The sequence below is a fragment of the Cottoperca gobio genome, chromosome 15, assembly GCF_900634415.1.
Source record: "Cottoperca gobio chromosome 15, fCotGob3.1, whole genome shotgun sequence".
In the NCBI taxonomy this organism is placed as follows: domain Eukaryota; kingdom Metazoa; phylum Chordata; class Actinopteri; order Perciformes; family Bovichtidae; genus Cottoperca; species Cottoperca gobio.
In genome coordinates, this window is record NC_041369.1 from 4290559 (window position 1) to 4312810 (window position 22252).

A 22252-nucleotide genomic window follows, 5' to 3' on the forward strand; every position below is an offset into this window, starting at 1 on the left:
TGCGTGGAAGTCTGGGACAGTGCCTAGGGGTTGGCAGACCGGGGTGGTGGTTCCCCTATTTAAAAAGGGGGACCAGAGAGTGTGTGCCAACTACAGGGGTATCACACTTCTCAGCCTCCCTGGTAAAGTCTACTCCAAGGTACTGGAAAGGAGGGTTCGGTCGGTAGTCGAACCTCTGATTGAAGAGGAACAATGCGGATTCCGTCCTGGTCGTGGAACAACAGACCAACTCTTTACTCTTGCAAGGATCCTGGAGAGGGCCTGGGAGTACACCCATCCGGTCTACATGTGTTTTGTGGATCTGTAGAAGGCGTATGACCGGGTCCCCCGGGTGATACTGTGGGAGGTGCTGCGGGAGTATGGGGTGAGGGGGTCACTTTTGAGGGCCATCCAATCCCTGTACGCCCAAAGCGAGTGTTGTGTCCGGATACTCGGCAGTAAGTCGGACTCGTTTCCCGTGAATGTTGGCCTCCGCCAGGGCTGCGCTTTATCACCAATCCTGTTCGTGATTTTCATGGATAGGATATCGAGGCGTAGTCGTGGAGGAGAGGGGTTGCAGTTCAGTGACCTGAGGATCTCATCGCTGCTCTTTGCAGATGATGTGGTCCTTATGGCATCATCGGTCTGTGACCTTCAACAGTCACTGGATCGGTTCACAGCCGAGTGTGCAGCGGTTGGTATGAGGATCAGCACCTCCAAATCTGAGGCCATGGCTCTCAGCAGGAAACCGGTGGATTGCTTACTCCGGGTAGGGAATGAGCCATTACCCCAAGTGAAGGAGTTCAAGTACCTCGGGGTCTTGTTCGCGAGTGAGGGGACAATGGAGCGAGAGATTGGCCGGAGAATCGGAGCAGCGGGGGCGGTATTACAGTCACTTTACCGCACCGTTGTGACGAAAAGAGAGCTGAGCCAGAAGGCAAAGCTCTCAATATACCGGTCGATCTTCGTTCCTACCCTCACCTATGGTCATGAAGGCTGGGTCATGACCGAAAGAACGAGATCACGGGTACAAGCGGCCGAAATGGGTTTTCTCAGACGGGTGGCTGGCGTCTCCCTTAGAGATAGGGTGAGAAGCTCAGCCATCCGTGAGAGACTCGGAGTAGAGCCGCTGCTCCTTTACGTTGAAAGGAGCCAGTTGAGGTGGTTCGGGCATCTAGTAAGGATGCCACCTGGGCGCCTCCCTAGGGAGGTGTTCCAGGCACGTCCAGCTGGGAGGAGACCCCGGGGAAGACCCAGGACTCGGTGGAGAGATTATATCTCCTCACTGGCCTGGGAACGCCTCAGGATCCCCCAGTCGGAGCTGGAGGATGTGGCCCGGAGAAGGGAAGATTGGGGTTCCTTACTGGAGCTGCTGCCCCCACGACCCGATCCCGGATAAGCGGTAGACGATGGATGGATGGATGGATGTGTACATTCAGTTTATTCATAGTACCAGCATCCTTACTAGCTAGCATCTCTGCTCTGCATGCCTAAATGTGGTGCAATACATCCAAGATGCGGTCTCATGAGCACGGGTCTGTGGCGAGTATGAGCTCTACCCTTCCTATGGGCTCGAACCAACATAAAAATAAAAATAAACATTTTGTTTTTTGTTTTTTAAATGTGGATATTTTTAGAAAATTATCAAGTTCACTCATCAAGTTGACTTTTGACACTTTGGAGGTAGTGATGGAATAGACCAATGTCTCTGCTCCTGTGATTGCACCAGCCATGCCAACATCCAGTTCACTTTTTGAATGACGAATACAGACTACCGAAAATTAGGAGGAGCTATTGAAGGGAGGACAAGCTTTGTAAAGGCCCTGTCACACATATCCGTATAGCAGAAATGTATGCCGGCGCATACGAAATATCAGCAATAAGTTGATATAAATTAAGGGTAAATTGTGATCGTTCGAAGGATGCAGACGATACGCCGAAAACACGCCAGACATACGGCCATGTCACACAGTTCCGTATGGCAGAAACGTATGCCGGCGTAACTTTTCCACAGCGGTGTTGTAGCTGACGTATACATAACAAATTATTATACGTATGTCTAACCTATTGATAGCGTATCACTTACTTATTTAAAACGTATCAGAGCGTCTGGCCAACGGAGCTGGAAAAGTGCCATTTGGTTCACGTCATGCTGATGCTGGAGAACAGAATGTACTCTTGTCGCAGCCTCTCAGCATCCTCCATGCTCTCTGATGATGGGTTGATGTATTCATCAAGATGTGGTGTGAAGAAGTGAGGATGAGCTACTCACAGGGACCCTATATACTATATTCAAACCCCAATAAGCTTCCAAAACGCTAGCTGAACGCTAGCTGTACTGTAGAAACACGTTTAATAAGTTACTCCGTCGCCAGGGATAAGCTTAACATAGGTTACGAATAGGTTATCTACTCATTATCAATAAATTGGCTGTAGGGTTCACCGTCAGCCGACGTAGTCTATATCTAACGTACCTCTAACGTATTGACGTACTGTATTGACGTAGGTATTGACGTAGGTAGGTATTGACGTAGGTATTGACGTACTGTATTCAGTATTCGTGTATGTCTAACGTAACGTAACTTATGTATAACGGCTGTGTATGAAGCACACGTTGAGTACGTCCGAAAATTTTGAACACACTCAAAACATTTTCACAGACTCAGCGTTCAACAACGTACCCCAACGTACCCCAGCGTACCCCAGCGTACCCCAGCGTAACACAGCGTGCTCTTAACAAATACTACTTATACCTTACCTTATATCAGCGTACACCAGCGTATTGCCGATATTTTGTATATGCCATATTTTTGTATACATTATGCATTTGTCTGATACATTTTGTATAAGTAAGTGATACGCTATCAATAGGTTAGACATGCGTATCTATATATGTTCACTTTTCCGATCAGATGAAAAGTTGGACGTATTTGGACTCTGACAAATTGTGTACGTTTCCACCATACAGATATGTGTGACAGGGCCTTTAGGACCCTAAGACATGTTGGGTCGAAATTCAAACATATTGGGGGAAACAGGTCCCTAAGTGGTGCACAACTATCTTTCACAGAGGCACAGCCATTTACTAACATCCGTGACTTTCCCATCAAGCTACAGACACAACAGAGCAGGTTTGTTGAGAAGGTCCCCTACCCACTGAGCTGTCACTCAATGACCTCTGTGTGATTATGCATTAAGTCACTGTGGTTTACCAGATATCAATTCTGTATATACTTTAGCTCCAAAAAAATGACTTACATAGATTTCCACAAATTAAATACAGATACAATAATTATAAACTCATGTGGTGGGAATTTTTTAAACATGCATGTATTCATATTAAAAAGGTCATAAACAGTGATTAGACGTGATGTATATAAACTGGTTTAACACAACAGAGATTGTGTGTCAACAAACTAAACATATGGAAGAAAAATGGTAAAGTTATTTATGTCTGTATCTTTAAATAACAAATGTTGTTTTCCGTTAACAGGAAAAAGAGGATAACGGCCAAACATTTTATTTCCTCCGTTTTCCTGGTATAACGAGTTCATTTTATTTGTTTTCTTGAGATTGTGAGTTATATATGTAATTTTCTCGAAACCACAAATGTCGTTTTCCCCAGATAATAACATAATTCATTTTTAAATAACAAGAAAACATTGTTTTGTAAATAAACATAATAGTCCTATATCTCATTATCTCAGGATACCTCATTATCTCTTTTAAATTACATAAATAACTTGAGAATACAAATAAAATGAACTTGTTATCAGGGAAAAACAGAGGAAATAAAATGTTTGAATCATGGCCGTGAAGGGCTTCTGTATAAAAACACTTTTCAGAATAAATGTTTTGGTACATCTGCCTTGCTAGGATTTTAGCCCGTTTGGTTTGCCTTGTTTTGTTTATCGTAACACACAATGAGCACTAACACTCAAGTTGTAAACAACTTTGGTTAACTGTGGACAATGAACATATTACAACAATAATTGTGTTAGTTACAGTGCATCCAACAACAGTTCCCTTCAAAAACAAAGTTACACATTAAAAATCTGTAGATCTTTCACATTCGAAAATAATTAATAATCAGCATTAATTTGGACCCATTCCAACATATCAATAAAGTTCAAAGTTGGCAGAAAGGTTCAAAAAGCCATTCATTCACTTGTAAAGATACATACACGCCATGTAAAGAAGTCCCTATAAGTAGTTTAAGTGGAAGAGCAGGAACTGACTGGCAACCTGTCTAAACAACATCTGCCAAATTGTGACAAGCTGGGCGGCATTCAGGAAAACAGGTGACAAGTTTTCTCACGGCATCGGTACACTAAGTAAACAGTTACCTCAGACATTAACTTCCTTGCAACACTGCCTGGCACCGTCCCCAGTCCCTGCCTCCTCCCTCCTCAAAGTGCGGCTTTACCTACTTTGCCCTGTCCATTCGATTTAGACAGCGTTTCGGCTCGGTTTAAGAATCTTACAAATTCCATTAGTGGATATAGGATTAAGCATTAAGCTTTTTTTTAAAGCTGTTGCTCTTAATTAACTAAACAAACACGGCCTTCTATTTCAGTTGACGTCTTCAGTGCTGCGGTATGTGCATGAGCTAATTATTCCCTAATGAACAGCAAACAGGGCTGCAGGCGGTATGGCTCTGTTTTCCATGAGGAAACTTCACACGCGCGCGTATACAGAAAGTAACCACATGATCGCAATTACACTGATTCAGGGATCGTTATTAATGGTACACTGGGGAAACTCTTAGTATTATGCAAACAAGCAAACAAAGTGCACGGTTTACTGTATTGACTTGATATATGCTCGGTGCTCAATGTTGAACATGAGAAAAGCTAAATAAAAAAGTGGCTTTGTATCGTTTTGTTGTAGCTGCATTAAGAAGACTGTGCATTTGTTTTCAAACCTCAACATTTGCAGGCTGATCTCAGAGCTGTATCTGGTGCAATCTTCATCCCTTTATTCCAGCCATGTATGATCAGCAGTCAAGTTTTGACATGAGCAGTGTTTCAGATGAGGAATGCACCACTGGGGCCGGCACAAATACAAACGGGATTCATGCCATCAGGCCCACTCTGCACAACTAATTAAAAGCAAGGGGATTTTTCCCTGAGTAACAGAGCAACCGGGGAAGTATACAAGGGGTGACGAGGTTCTCACGATTACCTTTGTCTGAGAATCACCTATGGCAGCAACATTCCCTTTAAGGTAAGGTTATACTCAGAACTGCTCAGAGAGAGAATTATTAGCCATTGTGAAATGTCCACTCGCATTAGACAAAGACACTACACAAATGTAGTTTAAGTTATTGTTTTAGAAACTTCTGTGTCAGACAATAGACCACAGACACAATAATAAAGTACATGAGATGCAGACAAATGTTATGAGCTGGACACAAATCCACAATGTAAATATGTACGGCTCTTGCTGTGAAGCGAACATCAACATACAAGAACAGCAATTGCAATGAAAGGAAATGTAAGTCCCCTTATTCCAGTGTTACTGTCATTTACACTGGAATAATGTGATAAACCTAACCGGACCACACCGTGGTAGTGACCTGTCAGTCACAAGGTAGACCCGCTCTAAAGCACACCTTGCTTTATCGTCTATATTACTTTAACTGGGGACGTGTCCATCTACTAAATGAACATCCTGCTGTATTGAGGAAGACTTGAATCTAGCGTATGAGACCATGAACTCAGTAAGAAAATATTTACTGAGGAAAAAGATAAAGTGAGAAGTGTAGCAATTCTCTCATAGACTTCTATACAACCGGACTTCTTTTTGCGACCAGTGGAGTCACCCTGCTGGCCATTAGAGAGAATGCAGGTTTAAGGCACTTGGCATCATTTCTCAGACCCGGAGGTTGCCTCTCGTTTGGTCCAAAGAGTTAACTGACATATTTGACTTATAATTCACCCTGTCTTTTACCCCTGTGGTCTGAGATGTTCCTGCTAAACTGCCCAAATAAATGCCTGAGTAAACACTGAGGAATGGCTGCTCCAGGGCCGAGACGCCACTCAAAAGTACAGCCCCCTCAACACCTCTCATCTGGGGAAAGTACCTGTGTTTATGCTTTCATTCTGTCTCATAGCATTTACTGAAACAGTTTGGATTAGAACTCAACCATGCTCAATGACAGCAAGTCACGTGCAATCAAACTGTATCTGTACCAAGAATCTTTGATTGATTTGCTTTTGAAATGGCAGCTCGAAAGACTTTATTGAACAGATTAAAAAGTAGCTTTTGAATGTGGATAGGAAGTAAAGAACTATAACCTACCACTGATGACTTTCAGCACATGTAGGGTTCAGACTCACTGCTTCTGCACCAACTTTCTTCCCTAAGAGGAAAGAAGAGAGACAATAGATCAGGGGTGGCAAACTCAATCACAGAGAACTTAAAAACTGGGACTAAGTCGAGGGCCAAACAAGGTCAACATTTATTGAACAGGATAAATGTATTGGATTGGCTTCGAGTTTGATAATGCTGGTCTACTGGAACACAAATTCAACACACGCATTTCACCCAGGACGTTCTCACATGACAAAAGAAGAGGGCGTGGATTAGTAGAGTGGAGGGGTGTGTTGACTGAGAAAACACAACAGGATATACATTAATCAAGAAACATCGGCGGGCACTGGATTAAAGCAATGAAAACAGAAGTGATATGAAATGCAATCGCAGAAGAGAGCTCCCTTTTAAATCCTTCATCACTCAGTGGAAAGTTTCTCATTCCAGCAGCTCTATTAATATCTCAATGAATGTCAAATATGATGTGGTGCTGCTTTGAATATCTCTCTTTAACTATGTCAAATGCTTTAACACAGGTGTTAAAGAAAGCACCTGGCCAGCTCTAATTAGAGGCACATTGATGAGAAAGGATTACAGAGAAACAGGTCAATCCAGTCGGAACTTCAGCGGAATCACAAAACAGCCTCTGTTTGAGATGAAAGGAAAAAAAGCATTATGGTCTATGGTACAAAGTCTTAGTGTAACACAAGACAAGCTCCCAAAGTCCTTTAACCCCGCTTTTAAAGAGCGTTTTGGAGATCAGCGAGAAAAATGTTTTGTCATCATGAAGACGGCTTTAAGACTGTAATGTTTCCTCTTTGTTGAGTGCGTAACCTATTTAAGTATGCGGAAGACACATCTTGTATAGCACTTTCACGCTGATAGGTCAGTCAGGGCGCAATGAAGTAACAAACTTGAATGTAAACTCAATGTACTTTGTATGGGATGGCTCTTATTTTGCCCTTCTCTTAGGTAAGAGAACATTTACTGGCTGAGAGCACTCTTATCAAAATAATAAAAAAGCTTCTTGTTTCCGCAAATTGTTTGTCTAACAGAAAGAAACATATGTTGCAAAATTGAGGAAAATACAAAACAATGCATGTGATTTTTACATGTTTTAGAGAAATTCTAATGATTGGATTATTACATTTGTGGGCTAAATAAATACTAATAGTCCATTGATCCCAATTGAGACTATAAAACCCTTGCAGGATGATATTGTGTGCGTTCAGCTTCTGAGTACTTTACAAACTGCTCTTAGATGCTCTTTGATTGTCCTGTAACGCCGCTACAGATGCTCTGGAAAATCACATGTTTACTTTGTTTAAGTTAATATAATAGCACTTTGATATCAAACTGCTGAAGTTCTTCTTCTTACAGCCTTACTTTGGAGGAATTTTTCCAATTCTTGGGCATGTCCAGAGTATTTGTACACGTCACAACGCCTGTCCTTATTTGGTGTTCAGGGGGCGTTACCTTCGCTAATAATAAACATTCAGCCACACAACTTCAATGTATGATCCAGTGGATTCATCACATAATTACAAGGGCATACATTGGATTAACAACCATGATGTGGCTGTTGACGGAAAGGGTACTGCACTGTACACTAATCAAGGACTTGAACTTTAACTTGACTATAAATGTTAGTGTCAGAACCATTAATCAGTGGGCAGGATGTGACGTAACAAGGGCTTCTACAGGTGTTCTTCATTTAGCATCAGTGCTATGTTGTAGTAGGGATATGTATGTAATACAAATCACGCTAGTATGACACATTCACACCAATTCAGACCTGATACGTGCTTCCCTACTATGACTATGCAACATTTAAATATTACACCTGCAGTTAATCCTATCTAGGACCATGTTAATGGTCAGTTGCCAAACATTGTTTCTGATCGTTCGTTGTGGGTGAACAACTCAAACTAACTGACGGAGGGCATTTCAGGAATACAGACATGGATTTGGGATTTCCAGGTGAAATATATAACAGCTTTGGTTATGTCGTTATAGCACCTGTCATTCAGAGGTACAACACAAGATTTAGTAGATTACCAGTTTCTGCGTGAGTCTTCTTCTCCTCCAGAGTGGAGCTGATGTCATGAACATCACAGTAAGCTCGGATCAGCCGCCAAATAAATGTTGAGTTCTGTCCAAACTACAGAAGCACATCAGTGTTAAGACACACTGTTCGGTATTCAGCTACATGATTACTATCTATTAATTGAATGTGTGCATGACTCAACAATGTAACACACCTCCTCTCTTTGCTCCAAAAGGAGGTTGAGACTTTCCCTTTTGTCAGATTCAGCGCCCCGATGCAAACTGTCGATTCTCTCGAGAAGGACACATAGCTTGTCTGCGGGTTGTTCTTCATCCCCCTGCTCTGTATCACTGGGCTCTTCTTCCTCAGAGTCTGTCAGTGCAGTCATATACCTGAAAGTATAAACAAACAGAGAACAGCGTGTCAGTAAAAGAAAAGGTGTACCCTCAGTTTGCTGTCAGCATGTGCAAGTACATTACCGGTGTGGATTAAAAAGGTCAAGTGAATAATACCTAGGTGGTTGCAAACAGCAGGCCTGGCTGTCTCCATCCTGTCATCAGCAGGATGCGTGCAACCTGGCCTCAGGAAGCATCAATAAATGCCAGTTTACCTAATTTGCCTGTGTCCAATCTTCAACATGTGAGGTGGAATGAAAACCCCTCAACAAAGGAGGTTTTTTCCAATCAATCATGTCTTAACGAGCATTTTTGCAAGCCATTTTCCTCCAGGTGCTGATTATAACAGATCAATCTTCACTGTCTGTTTACACACAAAAGGCACTGAGGTTTGTTTGCATAAGTGGGTCACTTAATTGTTTATAAATACTAGCTGTTAAGAAACTATTGACGTCTTAAGGTGGATACCTGAAGGCTTTTGTACGAACACAGGGAGACTTGTTTGTCAGACTGAGGCACGCAACACTGGCATTAGATGTTTTATGGTGCCCTTTTAACTACTGTAAGTATGTACAAACACCCTGAGCTAACACTTAAGACGCAGCAGTAAAAAAAAAAAAAAAAAATTTTTAAAAAGCTGTATTAATAGACAAGGGTGAAAATATGAAAAGCCTCTATTAAGTGTTGGCAGCGGCTGCATGTGCGTCATTGGTGGTTAAGGGAATACTTTGGGCTGCGAGCCATGGTTCTGGAGGGATGTGTCAGAGCGGGCCATGGACCCAACAGGTGCCTCGTGCCGGAGGCTGCTTCCTGACTCCACCCCACAACACACACCTTCAACCTTGAGTGCCGTGATTACAGGAGTAATAGGAGGGCATTTCAGCTGAAACTTTCTACAGTCAAGACAGGAACTGTCAAGAATAACGCAGCATGGCTGACAAAGTCAACAACACAAATAATTCCGCAATGGTGAGATGAAGGAATTTTGTCCTATTTTAAAGAATACAACGATATGTTTTCTAAATTAAAAATAAATCTGCTTTAAAGCAGCTGTATACAATATTGTTATATTAACAATTACTCACATGACTGCATGTATGTGACAGGTTTCACTCATTAGTGACAAACCCATAGAGAAGACTCTGCTCTTCCCCTCAGCTGTACGGAGACAGAGACTTATTTCTCTCATTGACTAATTGATTAGTGGAGACAGAAAAATAGTCGCAAATTATTTGGAATCGATAATGAAAATAATTTCTAGTTGCAGCCCCAACTTTCCTGCTTTAGATCATGTGTGTAAGTAAGCCACTGTTTGATAATAAGTTCTCCATATTATATATGTATAAATATATATACCTAATAATGATAATATGTCTCTCTCCCTCACAGCTGTTTTGCTGTCAGTGCACTCTCTCTTCCGCTCAACCGCAATCTCTGCAGTATTACAATATTTAATTTTAAAAAACGATATTTTTACACATATTGCGCCTCCTGCGATCTGAAAAATGTAATATTGATAAAGGTAATTGTTGAGCCCTAGTTCAGACATTTCGTTATAAAAAGTGATAAACTCTGTGACCAGTGTTTGTACTTCATCCAGTAGCTTAGTATGGAATGGAGAATCACTGTTACCGTAAGAGAAACCAGACTTTATACTATCTTTATTTTAATCTCCATCTGCATTTATACCGTCATTTTGAAATAGTGTGCAAAAGCCACTCTACTTACCCCCTCTCTGCACAAACCCCTGAGTAAACCCCAAAACCTGCAGGCAAGGCTCAAACCATTTATTGGCCAACACACCCCAGCTTAAAACAAATCTGAATGTGTGTGCTTTTGCATTTACTCTGGCTGTTGTGGTCTTCCTCTTTAGTCTGCCCGCACCATATTGTGCAGGGCTGCCTTGCAACGAGCAGACCTGGCTTTTAACTACAGCAAGATTGTCACATTATTGGACTTGTGTCATTCATTCATTCATCCTTTTGTCCTTTTATTCATTCAGCAGTCCATTTTCCCTCCCTCCCTCCCTGCAGCTATTTACACAGTGGAGCTGGAGAGACACGCAGCGGAGTACTGAGTGATCAGCGCATTCCTGTCACGCCATTCCACGGCTCACGAATCACCTGAGTTGAAAGAAAAAGAAGCGAAGGATCTATTTGTATTACTGTGTGTGTTTATGTAATATGTGTGTATATATATGTTTGTGCAGGAACCATTATTGCCCATGCAGTGTTACTAGCAGTGCAGAGCTCTGAAAGAACAAGTCTCAATGTTTTCATTAGCATTTCAACACTGACTAAGTACATAATATACCAGCATGACTCACACATCACAATAAATGATATTATTTTCTGCAGGCAAATTCGGTTTGTAAGGGCAGAAAAAAGAACAAAGAAAGGCACTGAGAAAAACATTTGGTTTGTGACGCACATGCAGGATCGCAGAGGAGATGACAGACAGCAGTTGAAACACATAAAACACAGAGACGGGACAATCACTTTGTGAGCTGATACTTTTCGTGCACATTGGTTGGAAGAAGTTCACGTTGGTCTGTGCATTGACACCTCTGGCGGAAATAAAATTAGACTGATAATTTGACGATTTCTTATAATCTATTAATCATCACTAAATCAAAAATATTGTGGATTACGGTTTCACAAATGTAAGCAGTTGCTTCCTTTTCTCTGGTTTATGTCACTTTGAGTTTTTTCACTGCATTTCATAGACCAAAACATTTAACTAGTAATAAAAAAATGCTAGTTTCATTGATAATGAATATAATAGATGAAGCGTTTACATCTATAGAAACTCTGTGTCCTAAACTAGAAGGGAACTCGGAGAGCGTAGACCTCCAGCAAGGCCAAATGCCCCATCTCGTAATGTAGTAATACGTCTATCCGTGTAGTCGCCCTGTGCTTCGAATCTGCTCCAAAATTGTTTGGGTTCTTCATCGGCCCATGAAAGGTAACGCCAGAGTAATAAAGCAAAACTCATTATACCAAGTCAGTGCCAGAATCAAGAAATCAGTTGCTTGTTTAATACACAGCCCACTGCAACATTTGGTTTTATCTTGCACTTTGTATTCAGCAACAAGAAACAGTAAAATACATCTAACCACTTGGTCAAATGAAAGAGTGGAAAGCTTTAACCTTCATTTCCAACAGTCTGTGAGCTCTGATCAGCCATTCAGTACACAGACACCAAGGGGCAATGATGGGATCTCTCAGTACAGCTTAGCAATGGTAGTCTCTGCGGTTACACCGCTCAAAACAAACCCGAGTTACCATCCCAACATCACCGGGCTTTGGAACATGCAGACCAGCTTATTCAGCCTGTGTAGCTGTGGTGACAGTACCAATGAAAGCCTGCTCTACAACAATGGCTGAGTGACTGGAGAGAGTCCAGTTATTTATTCTCTGCCCCCGCCCTCCCCCTCCCCTCCACCCTCTAAAAGGCTGGGCAGGGCCCGACTCTTTAGATGTTAACTCCTAATTTCCCACTGATCAGTTGTGGACAACGTCACTTGGTTTCTAACTATGCCCTCCTCTGGTGTGGTACATGCGGAAAAACATGTAGGTGAAACATTAAATTGTCAAAGACACATGATGACACGCCAAGTCAATAATGAATGCAGCAATTCATCTGGCATGTTTATGCCACCACACTAGTTTCAGTTATATTGAGCTACTCTACATAGCAATTATGTGAGGATGTTGTAACACTTTGTTCCTAAAATAGCAGGAGGAGGAAACAAAAATAGCAGGAGGAACAAAGGGTTTTAAAAACCCTTTGCTAAATGGCATTTGACTCGTCATTATGACGACAGTATGAATCTCAGGAAATGAGTAAGAAACAGAAAATAAATATGAAAGAAAAAGAGTCACGGCTGGTGAGTTTGAATTAAAACTATGTTTGATTACCGTACTTTGAAAAACTTACGGTGAATACTGCAATAAGCAATAAGTAAGCAACAGTCTTCCAGACGCTAGTCTCACACAGCCATGACATCTCTCAGATAGCTGCTTTAATGCAGCGTGGGATTGGACCACTTCAGCAGCAGCTACAACACATACAGTCTGTGGTGTAAATAAATATTTTAATAAATTGAACATTTTCAATATGTAGGGGGAGGAGAGGTGGTGGCATTGTATGCAGCTGTATGCATCACATGAAGAGGAATGAAGTATAGAAAAAGAAGGTATCAAATTAAGTACTTTATTGGTATCGGTATCACTTTAAGGGTGCTGTATCGTTCTGTTACAGGCGCAGCATTCAAACGCGTGTTTGTTTTGCAGAAGGCCGTGAAAGAGCTCTGGAGATTGTGAGGTCATATTTTGGTTTTAATATTTTTGCTGAGTGAAACTTGAAGATGGTCACAATGTCTTCGGGAACATGCAGGAGGAAAATTGATGCGATAGGGAGCAACACTTCAAATCTTATGGGTCATCTTCGTGACTTCCTTCATAGCTCATTTTATTTGTGGTTTTCAAAATAAAACGGAACAATTTTTCCCCACATTTCAACAACACCGCAATAATCGTGATATGACATTTTCACACTGTTGCATCTCTACTCTGTTTATCTGCCTTGCAGACTCAGACGATCATTCTCTGTGTAGCATTTGACATAAAAGGAGAGATACAGGTCAGAGACAGGCCATGTTTACTGGGGACATCAGGCAGCTGAATGTGTCTGCTCTGCGTGCACGGTATACATTGTATGCAAATTCAATAAATGTGTTTGTTTGGATAAATGCCTTTTATTGAAGCATGACTCTGTGGATATAGATGTGAATGTCTCGGATACGAACAGCTGCTGAGCAACACGTTCTATGACATCACAGCAAAGTTGTGCTAAAGCTTTTAATCACAACGCAGACAATGAGCTGCCTTTTCTCTTTCTTAACATTTCTGTGTGTGTTGATCAGGCTTGCCCGTCACTAAACAAAACTCCTGCTTAAATCAACAACTAACCAATGTCATAGATGCTATTTTTTTTTGGAAAAGGAAAAAAGAAGTAACATCCTTGAGCCACAGGGACTTGGTGTACACTGAGTGGGATCAGTGGGATCCGTTCAAGGAATTACAAGTTTCTACAAGACACTTTGAAATGAGGCCTCTGACAGCTTGGCACACAGACAGGGTGATTGATGGGTCTCCTTACCTAAAGAGAGGGAGCTCTGAGGGAGTCGCTGTGACACACGAGGACTGAACGGAAGAAACAGCTGAAACCTTCAGCCTTCCAGTGGCTGGGTCCACATGTTCCCTGTTTTGATCAGCACTACCCTGCTCTATCATTTTGACATGATGTCACACTAATTGTTCTGAGCATTTCTGCAGAAGTAATATGCATCATTACACAGACTTATGTTGGAGTTACACTGTCTTATCAGAACATTTGGCAACACTGGTCACTGGAAATATATCTGCAAACATACAGGACAATTTCTTAAATTATTTAATTTCAATGTAAAAAAGTGAAGTTAAAATGTATTTGACAAAGTGTGTTGTTTTTGCATATATTTAAGGATATTTTTCACTTGGTCTTAATGCATTATAACAGTGATTATAATGCGCATTATAACAGTGATTATAATGCATTATAACAGTGATTATAATGCATTATAACAGTGATTATAATGTGCATTATAACAGTGATTATAATGCATTATAACAGTGATTATAATGCATTATAACAGTGATTATAATGCGCATTATAACAGTGATTATAATGCATTATAACAGTGATTATAATGCATTATAACAGTGATTATAATGCGCATTATAACAGTGATTATAATGCATTATAACAGTGATTATAATGCATTATAAAAAGATTATAATGCACAATGATCCTTGCAAATTCCCAGCAATCATGAAGTATTATTATACTTGTCCTTATAAGTCATTATAATATGTTTTGTAATGTGTTCTGATTACAGTTATTAAGTATTATGTGCTTATAACTATAATTATACAGCGCTATAAGCAGATTATAACACGTTACAACTATATTTACGATGTATTATAGACATGCATTTCATAGAAAGTGTTACCAAACATTTCAACACAAATGTTAGAAAGCCATTAAGATTAAAAAAGCAATGATCTCCCTGATGCTATAAACACAAGGCTTGCCTATTCATGATGAGCATATATCAAGGCTGCAGGATTTGTTCAAGGCCCTGATCAAACTTGCACAATTCCTCCTGTTGGAAATCTGCTGCACCACTAAAGCTGTTGTTTACAGTTTAGTAAGTTTAGCTAAGTGTGCAATTGAAGATATGTTTTCCTCGAATGTATTACATCGATTGCTAATTGTTATTATTACTGACATAACACAGTTTTAGCTTTTGGATGCAGTAAAATGTTTAAATGAGATGTTTGCAAACTCACATTTTGCACTAAGAACAAACGCATTGATCTTGCTCATCTTGAATGTATTCTCGAGGTTTTAGAATTCAACAAACATGCAAAAACTATTTCACAACCATTAGCATCACGGCTCTTGCGCCAAACATTTCCAAGCCCTTTAAATGGATGTGAGGATTAGGGGTGTAGCTGGCTCCTCTGGGGGAACGCTACACATTCCCTAAGGGGCTGGACTTTCTTCACTGCACCAAACCCAGAAACCCCCACACCCTCTGCTCATACAAATAACAGAGCGGCAGGAAAGGCTCTTTAATTATGGGAGGTGTGTGCGTGATGTGATTTCTTTTAAAGCATAATAACGCTGGCTGTAATTAAGAGCATTTGATGCGGCCGACGACTGTCACTCAAAACCTGTGAACCACATCTGCTAGAGGGCAGTCTTACACTTCCATCTGCTCCTCCAGCCAATGAGGAGGGCGATGGTAACATAAGTAGAGGGAGGTTGACCTGAAACCTTTATCCATCATGAAAGAAGACTCATATGATATGGTGTTATTACCTGCCCAGGAGCTGTCTTACTTCCAATGCCAAAACATGTACATGACCTGCAACACTTCAGGAGGAATATCTGTACTTTTCATACTGGCTCTATGTCACACGGTTTGCCAAGTAAAGTACAGACAGAAAGTTTAGTTCTTTCTCAAACTGATATGTTTATGGACACATGCATGTCGTTGCATCTGAATCTCAAGTATCTTAAACATTATACAACAACTGACTTTAGCTTCTTACTTGTAGAAAGCATAAACAAAAAGACAACAAACACTCGACACGACCTTTGCGAGGACCATGATTCTTAGAGGACACAGACGGTAAAACACAACAATGATTCATTATCAAGGGTGCACTGGTTGTTTAGTTGGCCTACTTTATGGTGTAGTTGTATAAATGTGCTCCAAGGCAAATGATTAATCATTGCTAGGACAGTAGCAGAGATGGGGAGGAGCTGTACAGCGCTGATCTAAGACACACAGCTCACCTACAAACTGTGTTTAGCATGTAAAAGCACTCCGTGTTATTATGTCTTGGCACTTGACATGCTCTACTTCCTACACAAAGTAAGCAAAGGTCAATCCAGGTTAAGCACTAGAGTGACGGACAAAATGTCCATCAAAGTCCTAAAATATCCAAACTCAGCAATGTCTGATTTGATCGAATGTTTCAAATGCATTCAGTCATTACCAATAAAAAGTGAAGTCTGCCTGACTGCTGAAAACATTAAAGCGTAATTATAATCCTTTAACTGTTGATATTTGTTTTTATGAGAGGGCATTGAAAATGATAGTCCATTCAAAAGAAACATATCTGTTGTTTATGTTATCCGAGTTTGGCACGGGTTTAAGGCATTTGGCTGAGGACGGAGGTGGGTGACTGGGCATGTGGTGCTTGATTAGTCTGCTGTTCTCTGCAGCATCTGAGGCAAACAAGCATACCGTCAGAACTATAACTTTACAGAAAATGAGCAGAGCACAAGATTTTTGATGTGCACACTGATCAGCGGATGAGATTATTAAAGTGGAAACTAACCTGAAATAAATTGACAGTTTGCCACCTGTTGAGATATTTAGCTGTTGCTTATCTACCTTGTGTTTATCTACTGCGATTGTTCACGTTAAGAAATGACAAGAGCCCAATGACATTTTGTGGCTGAAGCTGATATTAATCATTTGATAATAAGATTCTGCTTCTAATGTTTTGGTCAATATTAACAGAAATGCAAATAGTTTTACACAACATCTGCTCATCTGTTATACTGTGCCAACTGATGAGCAGCAGCTCAGTATTGTAAACAGTGGAGTCTGCTGGACAAACTAAGTAATGATCACACTCATTCTAAATCGTAACAAGCATCGTTTCTGCACATTGTCCTAAAAAGGACTATTTTTTATTCGTTATTTCAAACTTCTCAGTCACCCGTATTTACTCACTTATTTCCCCCTGATCACAGCTGGGAATAAACTCAGCGTTAGAGAATCTTCCTTCTTTAACATTCATTAAAACACAACAATGACTTCCTTCTCTTCTTTAAGTGGACGACCTACAGTACATGCAGTCATACACCGCACATCCACTTCTGTCATAACCTTATTCTTTATCATGCTAGTCACTAAGCGAGAATAGTGCAAGAAACTCTATTCTGTATCCATACAGTTTACATGTGTATTAAATCATGACAGGTATAACATATTTATTCCAAAGTCTTGTGATAGGCAGCCTCTGAAGTTACATACAACCTGCTGAAATTGTACGTGTGCTTTAGAATAGCACTAGATTACGGTATGCTTCAATTTGGGCATAGCAGCAACAATCAAAAGGTTGTGTATGTATATATAGTACAATTAAGTCTCCAAATACTGAAGGTGATTCAGCATTATTAATGAGAAGTGAATGGAATTTGAACTGGGAGGAAGCAATGAACAACTCCTGATACTGTTGTGATCAGCTGGATGGATCAGTCCACTCGTGTTGTTTAAGGTTGGAGGTTTATACTGGTGGGTTCAAATATTTTTTCACATTTGCACACTTGTAATGTCGTAAAGTAATCATTTTTAAGATTTTCATTCAAATAAATGTCAGTTAAGTCCCAATCTAACGCCAGAAAAAAATCACAAGCGGTGACACTGTTTGGATCTCTGGGAAGTGACATCCAAAAGCACACCTGCAATTATTGCTGATTGACTAAAGGTCCTGTCACACATATCCGTATGACAGAAACGTATGTGTAAAATTTGTCAGAGTCCAAATACGTCCAACTTTTCATCGGATCAGAAAAGTGAACATATAAATGTAAGTGACATGCTATCAATATGTTGGACATACGTATATTAATTTGTTATGTATTTGTTATGTATACATCAGCTACAACACCGCTGTGGAAAAGTTGGACGTATTTGGACTCTGACACATTTTGAGCATTTGACACATTTTCATATACGCCGACATGTTTCTGCCATACGGAACAGAGTGACAGGGCCGTATGTCTGCCGTGTTCGGCGTATCGTCTGCGTCCTTCAAACGATCATATATATATATATATATATAAGTATGCAACAGTGTCTGATTACTTAGTATACAAGAAGATCGCAAGGGAAATTAAGTCACCATGTTATGAGCAAAGAGTGTTCTGGCAAATTATTAATTGTCATCAGAGGTGTGATGCCCAGGTCTGCCATGTGAAATTAATATTTAGTTCAAAAGTTAGCCAAGGACAGTGTGTGTGTGTGTGTGTGTGTGTGTGTGTGTGTGTGTGTGTGTGTGTGTGTGTGTGTGTGTGTGTGTGTGTGTGTCCGGGTCACAGTATGACATTTGTGGCTTGCTCAGAGGAAGACATTTATGGAAACACATCACTGGCACAGAATCTCTTGTAGCAAAAGTAAGTTTGGATAATTTGAAAGAACCATAATTTAAATTTCCCAGCTTTTAAAGTACTCACCCTCCCTCACTCTCTGCTTCCTCTGAGCTCCGACCCCCAGCTATGGCCCCGGCAATGGTGCCTGCAGCCCTTTTCCTTCGTGTTGGTGTGGTCCTGTGGAGGGGGCTGGCTCGACGGGCCACATCGCGACCCATCAGCTCCTCCCTGACTTGGTCCTGCAGTGTCGGTAGAGCATTCTTCAACGACTTCATCTCATCCTTCAGCTCGGACACACACTGGATCAGGGCCTCGAGGCGCTGCAGCACCTCAATCTGACCCCTGGGCAGCCCTGGACCATCCACCAACATGATGCCAGTCCCCTGTTCATTAGTGCGGTTGAGGTAGAACCCCGGCAGCGAGCCTCTTGACCTAAAGCCCCGGTAGCACACCACAGCCAAACTGATGCCAGCCACTCCAGCCAACGCTCCCAGAACCAGCACCTTGCTGTCCGTCTGGGCCATCTGCAGGCCTGCAGAGAATGGACAGAAATAACAAGTTTTATGCTACAGATCTCAACATCTTGCTGACATTACATAATGGAAATTTGAAACATGTGGGGATTATATATTACATAATAATACATTGATTAGTCTACAATCTTATGTTTATTTTTAATCTTAATTTTATGACACTGAATATCTTTGTGTTGTGGACAAAACAAGACCTTTGAGGACATCATCTTGAGCTTTGGGAAACACGTTTCACTATTTTCGTACATTGTATTGTCCAAACACCTGATTAGTTAGTGGCAGTCCTAAATTAGTTGCTGTGTGAAGCACAAGGTCACAGCAACGTGTGGCTTCTTTATTAAGAAAACATTGGTGTCTTATCTATGTGAGGACATAATTCTCCCTGCCCGTGTCCTCCTGTCATGTGAACACCGTTCGTTGAAACAGAAACATATTTATAGCAGCTACGCGACAGCACGTGAATTAATGTTGTTGTTTTTTAACGTGTTCCCTAAAAGTCGTCATACCATTTAACGCAACATTTCAACTGTCCTGCTTCGGGTGTCCCTGTTGCTTAAGCAAAGGCTATAGTGAAGGAAGGCTAATGTAATAAACGACTGATATGAGCGCGACTATCTGTCTGGGAACTCACGAGCGTTGCGTTAGGAATGTTGGCCAACTAGCTTAAGGTGAAAGAATCAACATACTAATCACACAGCGAGCGTGTTAGACTAAAGTCAGAGAGTAACAGCAGCTCTATAACACCTGAACACATTGAGACATTCAATGTCTGACGGGGTCTCAAGCATACGTCATCCTTATTAACTTCACGCTGTTATTATTAAGCTTAAATATGTGAATTAGCCGTCAATGACAGAAGTCTTGCTGCTCACTTAGCTAAAAGTCGCAGTGCTAACACTCAAAACAAAGTTACCTGCGAAGGTTAAACGGCTAGAAAACATTCAAATGCAAAATACAGTATCACAGCAACACGTTACATACACATGTTATGTCTAAAGTATAAAAATATTTACAATATTAGAGTCCTTACTGCACAGGTAAAAGGGAGGCACTTGACAGCTCGGTGGTGTAACCTTCAAAACATTCCGTAGGGGCTCAAGCGCCAGAATCAAACGTTCCGTTCTGCATCAACCTCTTAGTTCAACTGGCGCAAATAAATCCTCATCAAAAAAATTCAATTTATCAGTAGATTAAATATTCGACCTAAGTTTATTTTTCACCTCCAACGTTTTAAAATCACGTCATCACTGCTGCTTCACAGGTGCTTTCAAGCATGTTTCCAGTGGGTGCCCCCTCCCTCAATACAAGATGATGCATGTGAAAAGGAAACTACACTTCCATTAGGTGTGGTCTGGCTAAACGTGTTATGTAGGTCTCTGATCGAATGCTGGCCTCTTGCCTTCCACCTATTCCTAGAAAATAAACAAATGAACATGCAAGTCCTTGTTCATGAAATATGGAACCTTTTATTTCATTTTAAGGACCCCACCGTGTACTTTTGTTTAGAACATGTTATGAATTATATTGCACAAGAACATATATTGTTATTAATGCCATATTGTTATTAATGCCACATTGCTTTCTTTTGTCTACTACCAACAAAATAATTTGTTTTCAGTTGGATTTTTCAATGCACAATATAATAAGCAGTGATAAAGCATTTGATTATTGCACACATTAAGGTTTGTTTAGTGATACCCTATTTTGATCTTTCGCTTCAGAATTATTCTCTTCCATCAACCTTTATCAACAACATGTGAGGGAACGATCAGCGAGCAAAGTTCAATACAAGACGACAACAGTGTAAGGAGTGTGTTACATAATACTAGCTATTAAAACAGGTAATAATAACTTTATCAATCGCTACAAGTATGTAATGCACCTATACCGATGAACATCAATATATCATAATCTTGCATATTATAAACTATAAATAAATGTTATGTTTAATTAATTATTCTGTAATAAGAAGTTAAAAACAAAGACTTACCTCTGTGATTCACTCTCTCACCACTGTGTCCCTGCACTGAGCTTGGACAGAATGTGCACCAAGAGATTAAACAGTTACACATGTTATCACATCAACCATGAACCTGCACTCAATATCATGGAGCCGACCTTACTGGCCTTTATTCAACTGTTACAAATGGCATTTGGATGAGAGCTAGAATCATTCACTAATGATTGAGTTGATGTTTTCTATATTCTATAAAACCTCTCTTAAGATGCAACAATGTTTGTCTGTATTTGTGATAAGTTTTTATTATTTTTACAAACTTTTTGTACTTATTTGGACTTTTTTGTGTTTTGCTTGTGGTTTTCTTTTTCTTTATTTATCTTGTTTATCTGCACGAAGAGACAAGTTCATGATTAACAGTTTGGGAAACTTTCCATCTGAAAAAACAAACAAAACTACAACAATGACCTTAAAGACCTTTAGAGTTAGTTTATTACGTTAATGGGAAGATCATGTGTATTTGACTTGGCAGAGGTACATGAACTATCTACTTTGTGTGAGTGTGTGTAAATTCTGTTAACTTCAATACAGTTGGTGGGTTGAAATAAAAGCATTTCAAATATAATGTGTGTGTCATTATGTGGGAGTCGCAGTATGACCTGTGTGGCTTGTTTAAAGGGAAATAAATTAGGAAAACACATCACTTACATGGAATCTATCGTGGAAAAAGTGAGTTTGGATAATTTGAAAACTGACTTAATGTGACGTAAGACCTATTTGAGGAGACATTTTAAATATATGTATATTAATCATTGATTATAAAACTGGAAAATTGAATATCCCAGCATTTAAAGTATTCACCCTCCCTCAATATTTGTGATTCATTTATTATTTTACATATATATTGTACTTATTTTTTCAGTTACATAAATGGGACTCTCGTGTTTATTTAACTTGGCAGAGGCACCTGAACTCTGTAGCCTATAGAGAGCTAGACAGCCATACGTATGCTTGGAAACAGAGGTAACAGGGAGTTCCCCTTGCATAACATGATGTAAGGATTGCTACGTGCAGTTTTTTCTCTGCTCTCTGAGTACAGTATTGTTCCTTAGCCCACAGCCTGCATTCTGCCTGCACAGGGAACAAAAGCCCACCTGAAACCCGGAGGCATGCCGCTGCAAAGAAACAAGAAAAAGAAAAGAACAGCGGTTCTGGGTTGGCCCCGCAGACGTAGATATGTCGATAA

The 22252-nt window shown here is 40.5% G+C and overlaps 1 protein-coding gene across 1 annotated transcript in view; it reads right to left on the reverse strand.

Moving 5' to 3' along the window:
• Nucleotides 1–20163, reverse strand: part of rmdn2 (regulator of microtubule dynamics 2) — a 34383-nt gene extending 14220 nt beyond the window's left edge. The window contains exons 1-5 of the mRNA XM_029449918.1: nucleotides 20080–20163; nucleotides 18601–19048; nucleotides 8556–8733; nucleotides 8353–8455; nucleotides 6283–6343 (exon numbers count right to left, since the gene is read on the reverse strand). Coding sequence (XP_029305778.1) covers nucleotides 6283–6343; nucleotides 8353–8455; nucleotides 8556–8733; nucleotides 18601–19040 — 782 coding nt within the window. The 5' untranslated portion in view covers nucleotides 19041–19048; nucleotides 20080–20163. The remainder of the gene's footprint in view (nucleotides 1–6282; nucleotides 6344–8352; nucleotides 8456–8555; nucleotides 8734–18600; nucleotides 19049–20079) is intronic.
• Nucleotides 20164–22252: the final 2089 nt, after the last annotated feature.